At 36.2% G+C, this 21,116-nt stretch overlaps 2 protein-coding genes across 5 annotated transcripts in view; one reads left to right on the forward strand and one right to left on the reverse strand.

The window, feature by feature from the left end:
- Positions 1 to 998: 998 nt before the first annotated feature.
- On the reverse strand, positions 999 to 12,499 carry dhdds (dehydrodolichyl diphosphate synthase). 3 transcript variants are annotated; one of them, XM_067397687.1, is made up of 9 exons: positions 12,469 to 12,499; positions 11,723 to 11,796; positions 8,437 to 8,553; positions 5,292 to 5,434; positions 5,095 to 5,211; positions 3,922 to 4,023; positions 3,700 to 3,814; positions 3,051 to 3,158; positions 999 to 1,547 (listed from the first exon to the last, which is right to left on the reverse strand). In XM_067397687.1, exons 2-9 carry the CDS (start codon positions 11,783 to 11,785, stop codon positions 1,305 to 1,307), a joined length of 1,008 nt encoding a protein of 335 aa, XP_067253788.1. In that variant the 5' UTR covers positions 11,786 to 11,796; positions 12,469 to 12,499; the 3' UTR covers positions 999 to 1,304. The 3 variants fall into 3 exon arrangements, with proteins under 3 accessions (XP_067253788.1, XP_067253779.1, XP_067253798.1); XM_067397678.1 differs by lacking the exon at positions 12,469 to 12,499 and adding an exon at positions 12,236 to 12,462; XM_067397697.1 differs by lacking the exon at positions 12,469 to 12,499 and adding an exon at positions 12,320 to 12,456.
- A 2,470-nt stretch (positions 12,500 to 14,969) lies between these two features.
- ago1 (argonaute RISC component 1) overlaps positions 14,970 to 21,116 on the forward strand; it is a 32,768-nt gene continuing 26,621 nt past the window's right edge. For both annotated transcript variants that reach the window (XM_067411686.1, XM_067411676.1), the window contains exon 1: positions 14,970 to 15,390. In XM_067411686.1, the coding sequence (XP_067267787.1) occupies positions 15,366 to 15,390 (25 nt within the window). In that variant the 5' untranslated portion in view covers positions 14,970 to 15,365. The remainder of the gene's footprint in view (positions 15,391 to 21,116) is intronic.

Raw genomic sequence — 21,116 nt, forward strand, 5'->3', positions numbered from 1 at the left:
AGGTTTCAGAGCTCAGACAGATGCTGCTGCTTGTCTTGGTAAGAGCGGCGCCTCTGCTGGCCACAGGGTGGAATTACACCGGAAATTTAAAAAATGAATTCAGAGAAAAACTGCTAGTCATAACTTTATACACACATACGCATTTATTTACACAAGTTTTTACAGGTTTAATTACAGATTTTGTTAATGGATGAGTTGGATCAGATGTAAAAGCAAAAAGGATCTATCTGGATGTATAGATAAGAGTCCAAATTTGACTGCTAACTTTAGTCAGTTAAAGGAATTCTAGAGGAAATGTGCATTTTATGTTCTGCCATAAAATAGAGATGCTCTTACGCCATTTTAATATTTGATTTGATTAGATATTCTTGAGGTTTCAATTAATTGGTCAAACAATCTGAATTTGAATTACTTAAAGGATTAGTTCACTTTCAAATAAAAATTTCCTAATAATTTACTCACCCCATATCCTTCTTTCTACAGTCGAAAAGAAATTAAGGTTTTTGATGAAAACATTCCAGGATTATTCTCCATATAGTGGACTTCAATGGTCTCCAAACAGTTGAAGTCAAAATGACAGTTTCAGTGCAGCTTCAAAGGGCTTTAAATGATACCAGACAAGGAATAAGGGTCTTATCTAGTGAAACGATTTTTCGAAAAAGGAAAAAAAAAATGTAAATTTAAATGCTTTATAAACACACTGGCGCCGCGTTCGTTCCGTAAGTTGATGAAGAATACGCAAAGCGGAAGCACGTGCAAGGCGATCATTTGTGTTTCTAAAGCATATACATTTGATTTTTTTTCGAAAATGAACGATCGTTTCTCTAGATAAGACTCTTATTCCTCGTCTGGCATCATGTAAAGCCCTTTGAAGCTGCACTGAAACTAATTTTGACCTTCAACCGTTTGGAGTCCATTGAAGTGCACTATAAGGATAATAATCCTGGAATGTTTACATCAAAAACCTTAATTTCTTTTCGACTGAAGAAAGAATGACATGAACATCTCGGATGACATGGGGGTGAGTAAATTATCAGGAAACCTTTATTTGAAAGTGAACTAATCCTTTAAAAAGAAGAAAAAAAAAATCCTTATCCAATAATATGCGAAAGATCAAGCAGATTTTGCCCTCTTTCTAGCATTTCTAGTCCATAAAAGAAACCCCTGTGGTCAATCAAAGTAAATTTATTTCAAGATTTAAGATCAGTTCTATTGTAATGACAAACATACATAGCCATTGCCCCATAAAACGGGGTGAAACATCCTAAAGTATTTACAGATCAGTCAATAAAAAAAGTTCATTGCTAAGCCACGACAGCCTGGCTGCATAAATCATTGAAGAAAGTGTCTCTCTTGTGCTGAAGGGCATTGAGAAAGCAGCGCACCCTCTCCTCTCGGCTGGCCGTGTAGTTTAGCAGTGCTTTCTGTCGACTCTGGGCATCCATGGGCTTTCCATTCCCACGATGCTGCAGGAGCTCAGCCACACAGGTGCGATCTGCTTCCATCTGCTGGAGCGCTTGGCCTTCTCTGTGCAGCTCCTGAGCTTTCTACAACACACAACATATGTGCACCGTCAGGACCGCAGTACAGCCAATGTGAATATGAATGTAACGGCATGTGTAGATTGAATAAAATGCTTTTGCATCTTTTCTGAACTTAAACGTTCTGAACTTCCTAAAATTAAACCATTTAGGGAAACTTTTATAGTTAACGTTTACAAAAACGTAAGTATTAAGCAACAACAGCACACAATATCCTGTGTCTTCATGCTGGTCAAAAGGTTCTTTTGAAGCCAAAAATAATGCTTCCATCCATTAAAAATAATCCATACGACTCCAGGGAGTTAATAAAGTCCTTCCGAAGCAAAGCAATGCATTTGTGTAAGAAAAATATCCAAATTTAAAACTTTATAAATTCAAATAACTTAATTCCGGCGGACAACTATATGCGCCAAATGAGTAAACCCTGACGCGATGTATGACGCAGGATGTAGGAGTATTGTAAGCCTAAACGCCTCTCGCAGTTCAAACAAATAGGGCTGTGCAACAAATTTAAGTTCCACTTCTTGTATATATTGAAATCTTCCGACATTTCTCTTTAAAATTTATCGTTTTAGACTTATAATCCATGACCGGTGATTTGTTTTGCTCTATCCTCTGTGCCTTCGTCATGCACCGCAAATCGACTTGCGGATTCTGCATACGGTCGTCCACTGGAAATTAGTTATTTGAATTTATAAAGTTTTAAATATGGATATTTTTCTTACAAAAATGCATCGCTTTGCTTCAGAAGGACTTTATTAACCCACTGGAATCGTATGGATTACTTTTTTTTTTTTTTTTTTTATGGATGGATGCATTATTTGTGGCTTCAAAATGTAGTGATTGTAAACAGTGATTGTAAATTAATTGCCTAAATTATTACATTACTTGCTAACTGCATTCTTTAAATTGTAATGTTGGCATGCATTCTCTGTAAAGCTGCTTTGAAACTATATGTATCGTGAAAAGCGCTATACAAATAAATGTGAATTGAATTGAATTATAAAGCTTGGAAGCATCAGGGTGTTTATTAATATAATGAAAGAAGAAAGTCATATACACCTAGGATGGCTTGAGGCTGAGTAAATCATACTGTAATTTTCATTTTAAAGTGAACTAATCCTTTAATACAGTGCCATCTGTACAAAAAATAAAGTTCAACATAAGCCTATACTGTTTAAATACCAATAAAGTGGATCTATATATTTATCACTGTTATTTTGATAAGTTATAAAATCAGTTATACTTTTAGTTACAAAAACATGAATTTGTGAGCATTGGCGGACCTGAAGCTATCTTAATAAACACAAACACACATGATCGTTGGCATGCAGTGAATCCGGCCGATCGTGGAACAACTGTGTCGGCTGCTTCAAGTCAGATGCTGATGGTCCGCACAATGCCGCATGAAGTCAAATTTGTTCACTCACAAATTTGTGTATGCACGCTTCATGAATGAAAAGCTGTAAATTACCATAAAAACAGGACGACAAAAGATTGAATGCATACCTGGAGAGATTGATGACTCAGCTGGTACTGCAAAACAGCTTCACACAGATTCCAGAAAGAATATTCCGGCCACAGGACAGACTGGAACACTAGACACGAATATGAGGTCTGTGGAGTATAAGATAATGCAGGAATATGAAAAACATTCATCACTTCAAAGTTGCAGAGGAAGGTAAATATTAAGAACGATATAAGCTTAATGCACAATGGACAAGGCAGATAGATATCCATGAGACCGGTGCCAGACTTTCAGCTGCCATTAGTGTGTTTTGATGGGAAATCTCATTTTAAAAAGCAGTGATGGGAATTACTCAGCTCTTAACAGCCCAACTTCATCATACTCATAGGGAAAGAACCAGGGACGTCACTAGACCCTTTATATTGAGGTACGAGCCTCAGTGAAATACCACTGTGCCCCAGTACAATAATACTAAGAAATCCTTATGTGTCATTGGAGAGACCTGAGAATCATGTCCTCTTATAATATTTTGGCAATCAGAATTAGCGATGCCAAATTCACAAAGGAAACACTCTCATCTAATATGTCAAATCAAGATTGTTCCACTGTGAATCAAACTATGAATAGCAGCTGAACTAAAATCCTGTGCATTTGTATGTCAAGGCATTGACTAAAGTGAATCTCCATTACCTGCCACAGTAGGAAGTCACTAAGGCGCACTTCTCCAGACGTACGGATGAGCAGATCGGGGTTTGGAGAATTACTGCTGTACAGACACTCGCTGAGAAGCACCTCGGACACATCACTGACAAATCACATAGAGAGGAAAGCAATTAATAACAGTGCTTTACAGGTTATAAAACTTCGCCACACTTGTTTCAAGAAAACTATGTGAAGATTAGCACAGTTTACCTGGATTTTATCAGGCCCTGTTCTACTCCCCATGCCATTTCCTTCACAGCATTTGCAATTTCATGTCTTGAGGTGTATGCAAAGCACACATTCAGGAAACACCTGCATAATCAAACAGCAGTGAACTTCAGCTAATGCATAAGATACATATGTGACCCTGGACCACAAAACCAGTCATAAGGGTCAGAAATTGAGATTTATACAGTACAGTCCAAAAGTTTGGAACCACTGAGATTTTTAATGTTTTTAAAAGAAGAAAAAACAAAACAAAAAAAACACTGTTCTTTTGAACTTTCTATTCATCAAATAATCCTGAAAAAATATATTGTACACAAATATTTTGTACAATTGTACACATTAAATGTTTCTTGAGCAGCAGATCAGCATATTAGAATGATTTCTGAAGGATCATGTGACACTGAAGACTGGAGTAATGATGCTGAAAATTCAGCTTTGATCACAGGAATAAATTACTTTGTCAAATATATTCAAATAGAAAACAGTTATTTTAAATTGTAATAATATTTCACAATATTACTGTTTTTACTGTATTTTTAATTCAATAAATGTAGCCTTGGTGAGCAGACGAAACTTCTTTTAAAAACATTAAAGATCTTAGTGGTTCCAAACTTTTGGACTGTACTGTACATCATCTGCTAGGATAGTACAATATTTGGCTGACATACAACTATATGAAAATCTGGAATCTGAGGGTGCAAAAAAATCTAAATATAGAGAAATTCACCTTTAAAGTGAAGTCCATAGCAATGCATATCCACTCGCAAAAATCATTTTTGATATATTTTTGGTAGGAAATTTACAAAATATCTTCATGGAACATGATCTTCACTTAATATCCTAACGATTTTTGGCATAAAAGAAAATTTGATAATTTTGACCCATATAATGTATTGTTGGCTATCGCTACAAAATGTACCTGTGTGACTTATGACTGGTTTTGTGGTCACATATATCATGCTGTAAAACAGAATGTTTTTTTACCTCATACACTACCATGCAACAGAGTTTATCTGAACTTGTTTATTGAGTACGGCTGGGTGATGTAGCTAAAAATGATATATATTTTGACTAAGATCTGTAAAATAGAAGGTCAGAAGTTGTAAAGAAAGATTCCCTACCCACAATAAGTAAATAGCCTCATGCATTGCTTACTTGTTGTGTGCTCTTGTTGACACCACAGCTTTGGCAATAACCTGCTGCAGATCTTCAGGCAGTAGAGTCAGGTCCCCCAGCACACGAATACACACACCATGCTTCTCAAGATTCTCCCTAGAAATTACAGATGCATTTTACAGAATTCTATTTTAGCCAACTGATAGAAGAAAATAACTTGTGCAAGAGTAACATACTGCTCCGTCAGCAGGCGGCTGAACTTCTGTCTGGCCAGCTCCATCAGGCCATCCACCTCCTCTTTGGAACGCTTGAAGTTCTCAATGCTGAATGCATATACGGTCACCTCATGAATACCCAGGTTTAGGCACCAGCGGAGCGTCTATGAGTGGAAACAATGCATATTAAGAGCAAAAGAAATATAAAGGATCCAAAAACAGCTTATTTTGTTTTTAAATGACTTATATGGGATTCAGATATGGTGCATCTGATGGAAGCTTGCTGTCAGTTTTGTGTGTAATAATATGCATCAGATGGTCTATGGATTGATGGTCTAGTGGTTGATTAAAGGTGCAGTAAGCAATTTCTGAGAAACACTGTTTGGACCGAGCAGCACTGCCAATCAGCAGTAGGGGGCGTGTCCACTCATGATAGGGGAGGAGAGAGAGTGAGCAAGAGGGATATTTGAAGAAAGACTGTAGAAAGAGTGATGGCTGAGAGACATTACAAAAGAGAAAAGTTTATAGGAATATCACTGGAAAAATAAGGGTTATATATGATCAGGCAAGAGCTTTAGGACCCGCGTTAATATTAGAAAAGCTTTCCAGCACAGGAGAGACCTAAACAAAGACTATCCGCTTGTTAAGTCGTGTCGTAAAGAACGCCGTTTCCGGGTCCAAGCTTTGACTCGTTTCACTTGAGAATGCCATCGACGGCCGTTTATGAGCGCTATTTATTCATATTAAACATCAATCATTTAAAAAAAGTTAAACATTTTAAAAACTTACAGTCTACACAACAGTCTCCGTGCTCACAGCGTCACAGATATTAATATTTTAATGATTTATAAAAGATGAATCATTGTCTGGCCATCAGGAATTTTGATATGGAAATAAAGGTTGTAATTATATATTTTTTGTAGTATTACACCACATCGTGTATGTATATTAGCACCATTTGTTGTTTTTTTGTGGTATGAGATAGAGCGTTAGGACCCGGAAGCACTGCCGCGTGACGTCAGACTTAACAACCGGATAGAATAACACAAGACGTGTCACTCGTATTGTTTTGAATGGGAGAATGTGCAATATGGCGGAATAAGTCCCGCCTTCTAAATAAGAGCCAATCGCCGACTGGTAAAGTCATCGCGCCACTGCAGCGGCCGCTAGAAGCTCCGGTTCCTATAGAAACAGAGACGCGCATTTAGGTCTGCACATGCGCATTAGCTTGATCCAGCCTAAAAAAATACAGTTTTTTGTCATGATTCGAGCATTTGGAAAAAAAAATTTATGAGACAGTTGTTGTCAGATTTCATTGGCGATTTCAAATATTAAATTTAATCGTAAGCTTGGCAAACAGCTTTGAAGAATTTGATGTTTCCCCATTCAAAGAGATAGGAGCTGCATTTGGATGCCCGAGAGGCGTTTCAAAGATGGTCGGCGAGTGAAATGACTTGTCTTAAAGGGACTTTGACCTAAAGCCCTGGGTATACTTTGTTTTTTTTTACAAGTATGCTAACGTATGTGCACAATCGGATGCACAGCCTTGCAAAGTATGCAGGTGTTCGATGCATGCTCAGTTTTGAGAAATCTCTCGCCACAAGTTACAACTCATGTAAATATATTTGTATTCTTTCATGCTAGAGTTGTATAAATGAGAGTACTTTCTAACCTCTTCACACAATTTCTCGTCTATATAGGCATCCATTGACGCTGTAGCTTGCATGCGTTCCGGTCTGTTCTGTTTATGCAGGTTTTCTTTGACTACCTTGTGTATCGACGCCCACAGGGCACGGTTGCCACCTTGTGGCTAAACTAATTACTGCAAAAAAATGCGCATGTGCAACTTGCGCGTACGTAGAAATTCACATCACGCGCACTGTACGCTGACCCTCGTGTACGCATAAAAAGTGAAGTATACTTTGGGTTAAGGCAGGAAGGTCTGAGAAAGTTGTGTTGTTTCTGCTCCACACCTCATGTAACTTTTTCCTATGTTTCACAGAACCAAGATATGCTGTTGTTGTAATGTTAGCCATAGTTACAGGACAGTTTTGAGTGTCATCGTGTGCTGCTGGCAACTAACAACAAACTCTTGCTTGTATATACTTGTGTACTATATGTTCATTTTTAAAGTTTGTTCGTCATCTTTGCTTTATTTTTTGTGAAGCTTTATTTTGCTTCGCTTGAGCTATGATAGAGACATCCACTCTTGCATTGCGTGTTTGTGCATTTTGGGGGTGGAGCAATGTAAGGAGTGGTGTGTTTGTTTGGGCTGATTTCAAAGATCAACAGTGTTTCTCAGAAATCGCTATTAATGTGTATTTTTCAATGGCCGATACTGAGAGAGGACCTGTTTCCACCTGATATTAAGATGCGTTTTGGTCAATCGGATCACAAGTAGACGAGGGAGACATACCGGTTTATGCCTGGTGTTTTAATCTGTCTCTTTTGTCCACTTTCAACCCCTTCTGTCCAGGGTCTATAGGAAGCCAAAAGTATTGTTTTTTTCAGATCTTATGATTTAACTGGACAAAATAAGCTTGTGCAATTTACATATTAATGCGCCCTGGGGTGACGGAAAAACACACAGAGCAGCAGCTTTTGTTTCTGCTCTGACAGCCGCAAGATTACGCCGAACGCTGTGAGTGTGTGTTAGAAATCAGAAATGGTGAAAAAACATTGGTACTTGTTATGTTTTTCATCTTCAAACCAAACTTGGGTCTCCAGCAGACCCAACTGAAAGTGGTTGAAAGTGGACAAGCTCAAAATGTTTTAGACCCAGTTTATTAAACTGTATTTAGTGTCGACCAAAATATATATTAAGGGCCAGTGTAGCACAGATATATACATAGTACAATTTCATGGCCAGTGACATGTATGCAAAATTGCTGAATTAAAATAAATGTAGATTGTGGAACTGACAGAAGAGGAAGGTAAGACGTCTGTTAATTACTCAAGCGATCAAAATGTCCAAATATTGTCTAATAAATCCATCTGGTTATATATCAGTTTATCAGTATCTGAGACTATCCACACCAGGGGTGTCCAATCCTGCTCCTGTCCTGCATAGTTGAGCTCCTGAACCAGCTAATCAAGGTTTTTAGGCATACAGGAAACTTCCTCTAAACTCTGCAGAACAGTGACCCTCTTTGGACACAACACTTACCTCGGCCAGTTTCTCAAAGCCCTGTGAGTGGCCCTCCTGCCGCTCCACATGCGTCTTCTGGGCATAACGCCTATTACCGTCCATGATAAAGGCCACATGTTTGGGCATGGGCCCTGCCTAAGATATAGAAAGAGTTTAAGAAAGTCATTAGATGATTAATTCAGTTTAATTCATTGTACAGGCCAGTGTGTGATTTCTGTAACAGGGGATTTCAATCTTTTAGGATGCGCTCACACTTGTAGTTCGGTTCTCTTTTGGTATGGACCAGAAAAGAAAATTATACAATATTTAGTTCTGGTTTGTTTAGCATTCACACCGTAATTTTTAACACCGAACCTAAAAATACGAAAAAAAAAAAAAAAAGGCTTTTATAACATATTTTGCGACGGAACTTGTTGAACATCCAAAATAAAACAAATGTGTTCTGGACTAAATGCACTCGCTGTATGTGCAAACATATGATGGAGCTGACAACCTGTGAAGAGCTTAGAAAATGTGTAAAGGAGTCAAGCGGCAGGAATCCCTCCGTCACACACAAATGAAGATCTGCTGTGAGGAGACGCAGTTCTGATCATGATGCCTGACCCAACTTAGATCTGCAACATCGCGACTATCAGGAGAAAAAAACAGGTATGCTTGAGTATTCTGTCCTTTTTAGGGTTGCATCTTATGACATCATGACCTGTTTTTGGTTCGTTTGCGTCTTTGGTCCACGATGCGTTCATATTTCAGTCAAATTGCAGCAGAGTTCTTTTGAAAGCGGACCGAGGCCCACCTTTTCAGTGGTCTCGGCCCGCTTGTTTAGTGCGCACCGGGGTTTGAAAGCCAGCGTTTACGCTTATTCAAATGAAACCGCACTGACAGAGTAATCACACCAGGGTTCGTTTTAATTTTAAATGAATCAAACCAGCCAAATGTGAACACACCCTTATGCCATGGTCCCAAAAATATGATCAACCTCGTTTGAGGGACCCCCATCTTAATATTTAAATGATTTTAATAAATCAATCTTTAATAAATAGCCAATATATACACTGGGAAAATAAATAAATAAATAAATAAAAATAATAATAATAATAATAATAATAAATTAATAAATAAATAAATATATATATATATAAAATGTGTTTCTATTTGTTACATTATAATATTTTTTCTACTCTTCTTTTTTTTAATTATGATGCCATAATTTTGACTCAAAGTCATAATTTTGGCTTAGTATATGTCATCACTAGTCATCATGACATAAAAGTCGGAATTATGTGATAAAAAGGCTTTTTATGTCATAATTATGATTCTTTATGTCATAATTTCAACTGTTTATGTTAGAATTATGACTTAGTATGCCATAATTTCGACTCTTTATGTCATAATTATAACTTTTTAAGTCATAATTTTGGCTTAATATATGTCATCATGACATAAAAGTCGGAATTATGTGATAAAAAGGCTTTTCATATCATAATTATGATTCTTTATGTCATAATTTCGAATTATGACTTAGGGCCCTATAATACACCCGGCGCAATGCGACGCAAGGCGCAGCGCAAGTGTGTTTGCTAGTTTTAGTGTCCGGCGCCGTTCGCGTTTTCCCGTTCAGCGCCACGTCCTTAAATTAGTAAATGCATTTGCGCCAGTTAGTGCGCCCATGGGCGTGCTGGTCTAAAAAAGAGGTGTGTTCAGCCGCATTGCTATTTTAAGGAGCTGAAAATAGACTGCGCCATAGACCAACTCAAACCTGGTCTAAAGTCTAAAGTCAGTGGCGCAATATTTTTTGTTAGAGCACGTTGGTAGAAACTGCGCCTCTGGGCGCGTCCACAGTGCGCGTTGACTTTGCTTATTACACACAGGGATGCACATCACACAAACATGCCAAATATTAAAAACAAAAGGATTACAGTGTAAAAGAATATTATTGTGTAGGCTACATAAATATAAAAATGTAACTTCGTTTACCTTCTAACTAAACGTTTAACTTCGCGCACGAGCAGATCGGTTTCTTCGCTTGAAAAGCGTTCAGCTTTTCCGCCAACAAATTCCGCCATGTACATAGCAATCCGCCATGGCGCGAGCGCATCTCGCTCTTAAAGGGAATGGGAGATGACACTCTGATTGGTTTATTGAACGTTACGCCCATTACTCATTAAGAGAATAGGGACAACCCATTTCAAAAATACGCCCCGACGCATGGACCGTTTTTCCGTCGTTAAAATAGCAAAAGTGGATTTGGACACGCCCTGAGTGCACCTGCGCCGTACGCTTCACACTTTGCGTTTAGATCGTTAAAATAGGGCCCAAAGTATGCCATAATTTCAATTTATGTTATAATTATGACTTAGTATGCCATAATTTCGACTCTTTATGTCTTCAAGTCATAATTTTGGCTTAATATATGTCATCACTTGCCATCATGACATAAAAGTCAGAATTATGTGATAAAAAGGCTTTTTATATCATAATTATGATTCTTTATGTCATAATTTCGACTTTTTATGTTAGAATTATGACTTAGTATGCCATAATTTCAATTTATGTTATAATTATGACATAGTATGCCATAATTTTGACTTTTTATGTTAAAATTATGACTTAGTATGCCATAATTTTGACTTTTTATGTTAAAATTATGACTTAGTATGCAATAACTTCGACTTTTTGTTAAAATTATGACTTAGTATGCCATAATTTCGACTCTTTATGTCTTCAAGTCATAATTTTGGCTTAGTATATGTCATCACTTGTCATCATGACATAAAAGTCGGAATTATGAGATAAAAAGGCTTTCTATGTCATAATTATAACTCTTTATGTCATAATTTTGACTTTTTATGTTAGAATTATGACTTAGTATGCCATAATTTCTACTTTTTATGTTAGAATTTCAACTCTTAATGCCATTATTTCAACTGTTTATGTCATAATTATAACTTTTTAAGTCATAATTTTGACTTAATATATGTCATCACTTGTCATTATGACATAAAAGTCGGAATTATGAGTTAAAAAGGCTTTCTATGTCATAATTATGATTCTTTATGTCATAATTTCACTAAAACTATAAATACATATATATATAATATAATATAGTATATAATAGATTAATTTACTAATTTAGTCTATTTAATAGATTAATAACTCTTTTTTAATTTAAATCACATTTTTTAATTTTATCTTATTTATTTAGATTTTAGATTAGATTTTTATTTATTTTTTTTTTTATACAGTTTTTCTCTAGACTTTTCCACAGAGCCTGTTTGAAAAGCCCGGCTCAGAGACTGAAACACACCTTTAGGATGTTGGCAGTGAGCCTTTCTATAAGTGACAGCTCCCGCTCTCGAATCCACGACATGGCAGTTCTTTCTGTGAAAACAGAAGAGAGTTACTGTCACAATATGCACAACACTAACTCACCGAACAACACCAAAAGAAACGGAACACATATTAAAACCACAACAATAACAGGAACTGATTATAATCAAACTTAGTTATGCACTGCAACTGTACTACGCTAGCTCAATCTTCAACTATATAACTTACAAGATTAAATATAAATGATGCAGTGTGGTAGATCAACATTTATTATACACTTATACTATTTATCTACTCAATATTGCACAAAACAATATTAAAAAAGGCTGTGTCGTTTATAGATTTTCAAAAAACTGACATAAAACAAAATATGTAATGTCACTATTCCTGAAATAATGTATTGAATTAAAATATCATAACATCTCTTGACAGCATGAATATGATATATTTTGCACACAATACACAACACTTTTCTCAAAGCAAACCTTACCAGCCTGAAAACACGAACACATTTATCTACATCAGTAAAATAAAAGCATCAATATTATTACTATGACAATCGCGCGATAACTACCCCAAATATCACGTCATTACGATGTTAAATTAGCATGTCACTGTCATCGCTTTCAGTAAAATGAGGCTTTCATTCAAAGAATTCGAAATCAGCTTGATTTAAAGCGTGAATTCGCTGATTTTAAAGAAATCAGGAAAGCTCCAACTCACAGCCTGTCTGTAGGATGACGTCTTCTTCCCCTGACAGGACGTGACGACATAGAAACGCGACAGCAAAGCAATCGCCAAAAATGTATATATATATATTTTTAATGTATATTTTATATTTTTAAATACGTTCGAGATATATTTGTTGATGTATTATTTTAATTAAATGCAAAAAGTGCCCGCAGTATAGAAAACAAAACACACACTATAAAAATGCACAGTTATGTCGTATTTTGCACATTGAAATAGTTGTTTGTTATTGCTTTGGAGGAAGCAAGAGTTTCCAGATAAGATTTACAAGTCTCTAAAAAAATGTATTGCATATATTTATGTATAAAAACACGTTAAATATGTTTATTTACTTAAAATAATTCTGTAACCATTTATTTATCTAGGCAACAACTTTTTAACTGTGTGTATTCTTAGTTATTTATCTATCTTGGCATTTATTAGGGCAATAATTCATTTTAACTGTGTGCATTTATTTATCTGTTCTTGTATATCTATTTTTATTGTGCTGCATACTGGATTGCTCTAAACTGAATTCCATTGTATTAAATATGCAATGACAATAATAAAGACTTCAAGACCTTATTAGTGGGGGCAATTAAACTAAAATAAATCTGAAATATGTTTTGGCAACAAAAATTCATTATAATCATTAAATGATCACAAATCATATAATCTGAGATATGTATAATCATTGGTTTTCAGAAATAAGTGTGACTTGACCTACTTATGACTTTACAAAGTAGCCTAATTTTCTAAATTTAGATCATTGTCTAAAATTTTGCTCACCTATATTGTAGTCTAAATCATGAACACTTAAATTTTTTTTTTTAATGACATAGAATAAACAGTGTAGTTCTATTCATCTGAAGATGTATTTAAGTGACTGTACATTTGCAAAAAACTTTGAAAAGTCTTGGAAATATAATTCATATTCAAGCCAAGATAATACTAATCTGAAGTGATGCTCTATAGCTTTCTTTTTTATCAGCTTGACATTTTACAAGGACTAGCTTTCTGTCAGTAATTTTATGTTGAGGTTCATATCACACAATTATGGAAGACCATTTCTGCCACATAAGAAAAAAATAATTCTTTGGTAAATCATAATTATTACATACTACCAAGTCATATGAGAAATTAGAAATATAAAATTATAATATAAATAAGAAATTATGACTTAAAAAGTAATCACTATGACATAAAAAGTTGAAATTATGACATACTAAGTCATAATTATTACATAAGTAACAGTTTTGACTGTCATGATTATGACATAAAAGTCAGAATTATGTGATAAAAAGGCTTTCAGCGTCATAATTATGACTCTTTATGTCATAATTTTGACCTTTTTATGTTAGAATTATGACTTAGTATTCCATAATTTCAACTCTTACGTCATAATTTTGACTTTTTATGTTGAATTATGACTTAGTATGCCATAATTTTGACTCTTTATGTCATAATTTATTTTTTATGTCATAAATGTGACTTTTTATGTTGAATTATGACTCAGTATGCCATAATTTCGACTCTTTATGTCATAAATTCAATTTTTTATGTTAAATTATGACTTAGTATGCCACAATATCACATCTTTATGTCATAATTATGACTTTTTAAGACATAATTTTGGTTTACTATATGTCATCACTTTTCATCACGACATAAAAGTCAGAATGATGTGATAAAAAGGCTTTCTATGTCATAATTAAGACTTTTTAAGTCATAATTTTGGCTTAGTATGCCATAATTTTGACTCTTTATGTCATAGTTATGACTCTTTGTCATAATTTTGACTTTTTATGTTAAATTATGACTCAGTATGCCATAATTTCGACTCTTTATGTCATAATTTTGACTTTTTATGTTAAATTATGACTTACTAGTATGCCACAATATCACATCTTTATGTCATAATTATGACTTTTTAAGACATAATTTTGGCTTATATGTCATCACTATTCATCACGACATAAAAGTCAGAGTGATGTGATCAAAAGGCTTTCAATGTCATAATTATGTCATAATTGTTCTATGTCATAATTTCGGTTTAGTATGCCATAATTTCGACTCTGTATGCCTAAAATTATGACTAATTTATAATGGCTTAGTATTTATTTATTTTTTAAATTTCGGCTGAGTATATGTCATCACTTCGACTTTTCATCTGATAAATATGACGACTTAATACGTCAAAAAATACGACTTTTTATGAATTATGATTTACAAAAGCGATTTTTTCGTATGTCGAGGAAATGGGCTTCCACACGCAACCCATATAGTGCACTAAATAGGATTAGGAAGTTATTTCGTTCACCCATAGACTTCAATAAAGGGGTCAGTATGTAGTATATAGTGTGTAGTATGCAGTAAGTATTTTGCCTGCGCTCCTTCCTGTTCTAAATGAATGAATTGTGATTTTCAAGCGCACACTAGAGGGCGAACACAAAACAGACCAGCCACAGTCAAGAATCTCAGCAGTGGGAGGAGAAGAAGAAGAAGACGACGACGAAGAAGAAGAAACGGGCTCTCGGGCTGTGGGGGGTGAGTGACTGACGGACGGGTTGAACGTTTTTGTTCCGCTGGTGGATCCTGCTTGAACGGTGAGCAGGAGGCACAACAACCCGAACCAGAGCAGCCCGACCCGCAGCATCCAGCCACGGACGGAAAGAGCCCGGAGGAGAGGGTCATTCGGAATCGGAACCAAGGAGCTTTTGTTTCTCTCTCAACTCCTGCGGGTTTGGGGGCTCCAGCAGCGGCGGCGGAGACGATCCCGCTCGCCCAGGGAAGGAGGCTGGAAGTCGGGGACGCTTCCAGCCTGAAGGGCCGGGCGCCGTGGCGATTGAGCATCGGGACTTTGGTGAACCCTTTGTGGCTCAGTGGATGGGATGGAGCCGGGACCATCTGGCGCTGGTGGGTTCGAATCTTTTAACTTGTTTTGGAAGCTTTCGAAATGATACAATGTTATTATTGCTGCACACTCTATAATGATACATTGTAACGTTCCGTAGGCTTCCGTAAGGACACATTGTATCATTCCACAAGGAAACATTTTAACATTCCATTAGAACGTTCATCACTAGGTGATTTCTGGAAACGAATGTACAGGTTCCAGTGATATGTACATAAGGGGAAAATGATGCGAGGAAGCAGAGAGATTGTCCCAGGTCAGGGGTCGTGGGAAGACATGAGCTTGAAGCCCGCCTCCAGCAGATGCAGCAGGGGAAAGTGACCCCCAGGGGTCTTTATTGATCCTGCTAAAATGTGGCTCAGTCCAGTGTTACCAATTTCACTTCCATTAACAGTATAAATGTACAAGACTGTGCGGCTTGTGAACAGATAAATGATTTATATTTGGAGGGATAAAAGCTGCCTGGCAGCTGCAGTGGGTTTTGGGAATATGATTTGATTTATTTTTTCAGAAACATTCAGTGGATAAATGATGAACCGTCTTCAAATGCAAATGAAAGAAGTTGTCAATTTTGACCCACAAGATGTTGCATTGGATGCAAAATGATGTGTTTCGGTAATGAGTTTCTGATGAAGGTGGAAAATAAGGAAAGGTCATGGTTTTCATGTTTCTTTTCGCTGTTTTTGATGTTTGATGTTAGAGAGTTTTCAGGAATGGATTTTAATAGCTAAATGGATCTTGTTTTTTCCTCGATTCCCTGCCTGTTTTTGCAGTACTTGTAATGCATTAAAGCTGAGGTTGTAATTGTTGAATGTTGAAACACTTCCTTCTAGCCCGGTGTAAAATAGCGAGGCATTTGTGTTTAAAACTGGCTTTGTGACACTTTCAGAACATTGATTGTTTTGTTTGATCATCAGTTCCTCACGGGAAGTTCGTGTTTATGACGTCAGGTGCGTTCAAGTCACTTTCGTCAGAGGAAAATGGCGCTGTACCTTCTCTTAATTAACTATACACACACACACACAAAAAAAACAGCAAGGTTTTTAAACTCTATTTTTAGAAAATGAAGAACAAAGAATGAGCATCAGGTGTGTTTTGCTTTTTGTTCAGCCACTGTAATTTTTATCGTTACATTTTATATTATATTACAATGATTTTATATTGTGTGCAGGCAGTTAGTAAATAAAAACCCTGACAATGTCAATGCTAAATACATATAATTATAGTCGATTTCCGCCATATTTCTCACTGACACACCCCCAACTCATAAACTCGGGCCTTAAAGAAAATCCTGAGCTTCCCATTCATATTTACAACTTTGTGGTGGTGTTCATCTGCGTTTAACTCGTAAATATGATCTTTCCGACATGACTTAAACGCACCATACAAGACAGATCTTTTGTCTGACCAATGGCAGCTGGGCAGGAGTGTTTGGGAAACTTGTTTAAAAAAAAAAAAAACAACATTATTTTTGCATTTCATTTTGGTGATTCTAGTGAAATGTGCAATGAATGTCTGTTTTCACAATATCTTTTTTATTAACTCTAACTCCTTTTGGTCTTGTGTATATATATCGGATACTCTGATGTCTTGGCATTGACCATTGAAAAGCCCACATTGCTAGACCAAAACTTCTTGATTTAGTTGTTTTTCTGACACGGAGGGTGGCCTTTATTAATGAGCGGCAGGGGAAGGGTCACAAGGGCTGTGCACTGGCCAGGTGGCGTCTCTGTGGATCTTGCACACTTCAGTGCATTATGCTCTTGAGCCCTCAACAGCAGGACATCTGGGACGCCAGAGCAGCGCTAACCCAGTCAGCACCATGCCAAAATGTTGCTTCTGTTTCTGTGTCACTGTTCTGCCCACATGTGCTTTCTTTACTATGGATGATATAACAAAATTGATTTTTCTGCACTTTACAATTGTTAACATTAGTTAACATGAACTAAGCATTATTGGCAACGTATACTGATACATTATTAATGTCAAATATTATATATGTTTATATTAATTAATGGACCTGAGACAACACTTCAGAATTCAAATTTCCTAATATTTTTCTCAACCCCATGTCATCCATGATGTTTCTTCAGTCGAAAAGAAATGAATGTTTTTGAGGAAAACATTCCAGGATTTTTCTCCATATAGTGACTTCAACAGTTACCAACGGGTTGAAGGTCCAAATGTCAGTTTCATAGGGCTGCACAACGATTAATCGCGATTTAATCGTTTGCAAAATAAAAGTCTCTGTTTACGTAATATATGTGTGTGTTCTGTGTATAATAATTATGTATATATAAATACATGCACATATATATGTATAAATGTAAGAAATATATACATGTATAAATAGATATACATATTTGTATATTTTATTACATATAAATATAAATATTTTATATATAAATATAATTTTTTCTTAAATATATACATGTATGTGCATGTATTTATATATACATAATTATTATACACAGAACACACACATATATTACGTAAACAGAGACTTTTATTTTGCAAACGATTAATCGTGATTAATCGTTGTGCAGCCCTACAGTTTCAGTGCAGCTTCAAAGAGCTCTACATGATCCCAGATGAGGAATAAGAGTCTTATCTAGTGAAATGATCATAGGTATATGCTTTTTGACCACAGATGCTCATTTTGCATTTGTGCCACGCATTACGTAATCACTTTGGAAAGATCACACGTGGCATAGTTCAAAGTACAATCCAGTGTTTACAAAGCGAACGTGCAAAGTCTCAGTCAAACGCCCAATGTCGGATGATTTTGAAGTTGGAGGTGAAAATTAGATGGAGTTTTTCGCCCTACGGTGGTACTTCCGCCTACGTCAAGCGTGACCTTTCCCACGTAATGCGTGGCACATCTCAGAGCAGTGCAAGACAAGCATTTGTGGTTAAAAAGTATATAAACATTTTTTTTCTTAGAAAATGGCCGATGGTTTCTCTAGATGAGACTCTTATTCCTCGTCTGGGATCATGTAGAGCTCTTTGAAGCTGCACTGAAACTGACATTTGGACCTTCAACACGTTTGTAACTGTTGAAGTCACTATATGGAGAAAAATCCTGGAATGTTTTACCTCAAAAACCTTCATTTCTTTTCGACTGAAGACATAAACATCTTGGATGACATGGGGGTGAGTAAATTATCAGGAAATCTTAATTCTGGAGTGAACTAATCCTTTAACTACCATTAACAAATGGGAACTTATTGTAAAGTGTTACCATCTTTATTTATATTTTGGTTTGAAATGGCTTAAATGACTTTATTCTTCAGTGAGAGGAACCATCATTTAGGTAAAAATCAATGCCTTCCACTATCTATCGATATATATGTATATATATATATATCCATCCCTATCAGAGAGCTGCCATTGTTTACTGGTTTCTTGAGATCTGGCTCCATTTCTAGCCATCTGCTGCTGCTTGCATTTGCGCTGGTGTAGGAACATGCTCAGCGAAAGAGAGTTTGCCATTGATCAAGACTTAGCAGAGTATATATCCTCAACAAAAAAAGCGTACGGGAGTTTTTTCCGAAGGCTCTTAAATCATAGGCGAGCTATAAAGTGGGCAGTGTAGGATAAGATTGATGACCTTGTCTTGGTGTAATGTTGAGGTGCTCGCTGACACTATACGATGAATACGGCGAAGGTCCAGCTCTCCCCAAACCCCCACGTATCCCCGGGTCTCCTGATCTCCATGACAATGTGTGTTGCTCTTGTGTTGCTATGGTGAGGCTGGGAATGTTTTGGGGCCCCTGTGTTTGTGTGTGCTGATGTGGAGGTGTGGGGGGCTCCTCTCCTCTCCTGCCCCCCTGCATGAGAAGGAGGGCAGCTGGGGTCTTTGTTATGATGGAGGGAGTGTTCGTCATGGACAGAGAGGTTAAAGGCGTCAACTCGTTAGACTAGTGCTTCACAGCTAGTTTTGTTTCGGGATGCAGATTTGGACTTTGGACATCAACATACAAAACTGGAAACACTAACAGCATTAACATACTAACAAAACTGTTGATCATACGCAAGTAAACAAAATGTTGGCATGTGTAATTTCTGTGCCACTAGCATCACCAAACTGAATTGCAATAATAATGACTCTTTTCAAGCAGGTTTTCCCTTTACTGCCTCTGGTTGATTCAATGTTGTTGTGTCGACAACGTCAACCTTATAAGACTTACTTATAATTGACTGTTTGCAAAGCCCCGCCCCCTTTAGTTACTGTTGCAAAACATGCCACTCTCACGCCACACATCATGTTCTCAATAATATGAATAATTCGAATAAATACCGTTTTGTGTCCTCAGTTCCAGTGATTTAATTTTTTCTGACCAGTTAATTTATAGCATCAAATAAACATGAATGAACATCAGAAGGAATGTTGTTTCAACCATGGAAAGACATCGGTACACACCATTTTTGAAGTTTAAGCAAAGACTATAGATATAGAAAGACGGCTCACTCTTATTAGTTATGAATGGGAGAAACTGCAACGTGCAATATGGCGGAATACGTCCCGCCTTCAAAGTAAAAGAGCCAATCGCTGACTGCAGCTGCTGTTAGAGGCTCCGGTTCCCATAGAAACCTGATTATTAGCACATGCCGCATGCACATTGATTCGTCTAGCCTGAAAAATAAGCTTTTTCATGCTATTTGAACATAAGAAACAACATTTATGGGACAGTTCATGTCAGATTTTGTTGCTGATTTGAAATATGTTATTTAATTGTGAGTTCACCGAGCAGTTTTTGAGATTTCAGGATTCCCCCATTCAAATAAAAAAGGACTTGGTCTTGGATGACTGAAATGGCTGCAAATATGGCCGCTGAGTGAACAGGCTTTCCTTAAAAGAGTCTTTGGTTCCAGTCCACCGATGTTAATATGCTAACTCCCCTGACTGCTTTGTCGGACAAAATGGCGGATTCGGCATTATGATTGGTTAGATCGCCTGTCAATCAAACTCCTGGCGAAGGGTCAATTGTCTGTCTCATCTTATCAAACTGGGATAGATGAAAGTATCTTAACATGAAAATGACTAAAGTTACCATGACTGCACAGACCCAACCACTGTTATTACAAAGCTATTAAAAATTATTTTTGTTTATTGAAATACAGCTGAAATAAATTACAATTATTAGATGAAAAACTCAAACTTAAAAAATGTTTCCTTGGCAATTAATGGAAATTAAATACATTTAAGTTGAATTACTAAAACTAAAATAAATATAAAAAAAATGAACTAATTAAAATTTAAAACAGAAAATATAAAAATAAAAGCTAATTCAAAATATTAAAGAATATTACTATATGATATACCTAAATGATAGCACTTTAGTTTAGGGTTCAATTCTCATTATTAAATAGTTGCTTATTAGCATGCATATTACTAGGATATTGGCTGTTTATTAGTACTTATAAAACAGATATTAATGCATTATTTTGCAAAACCATATTCTACATCCTTAATCCTACCCTATACCTAAACTTAAAGGGTTAGTTCATCCAAAAATGAAATTTCTGTCATTAATTACTCTTATGTTTTTCCAAACCCGTAAGACTTTCGTTCATCTTTGAAATGCAAACAAAGATATTTTTGATGAAATCAGAGAGTTTTTTTCTTCTCCTCAATAGAAAGCAATGAATTCAAGGTCCAGAAAAGTTGTATAAACATCGTTAAAACAGTCGATGTTACTCCAGTGGTTCAACCTTAACGTTATGA

This window comes from Chanodichthys erythropterus, chromosome 2, assembly GCF_024489055.1.
Source record: "Chanodichthys erythropterus isolate Z2021 chromosome 2, ASM2448905v1, whole genome shotgun sequence".
Lineage (NCBI taxonomy): Eukaryota > Metazoa > Chordata > Actinopteri > Cypriniformes > Xenocyprididae > Chanodichthys > Chanodichthys erythropterus.

What these genes read in the sequence shown, in the direction of transcription:
- dhdds (XM_067397678.1), bottom strand. Translation starts at nt 12,257, where the DNA reads ATGTGTTCGTGTTTTCAGGCTG. An exon ending in GCTTTGAGAAACTGGCCGAG is followed by an intron (nt 5,435 to 8,436) that starts GTAAGTGTTGTG and finishes TTCCACTCATAG; the next exon opens with ACGCTCCGCTGGTGCCTAAA. An exon ending in TGAGTCATCAATCTCTCCAG is followed by an intron (nt 1,548 to 3,050) that starts GTATGCATTCAA and finishes TGTGTGTTGTAG; the next exon opens with AAAGCTCAGGAGCTGCACAG.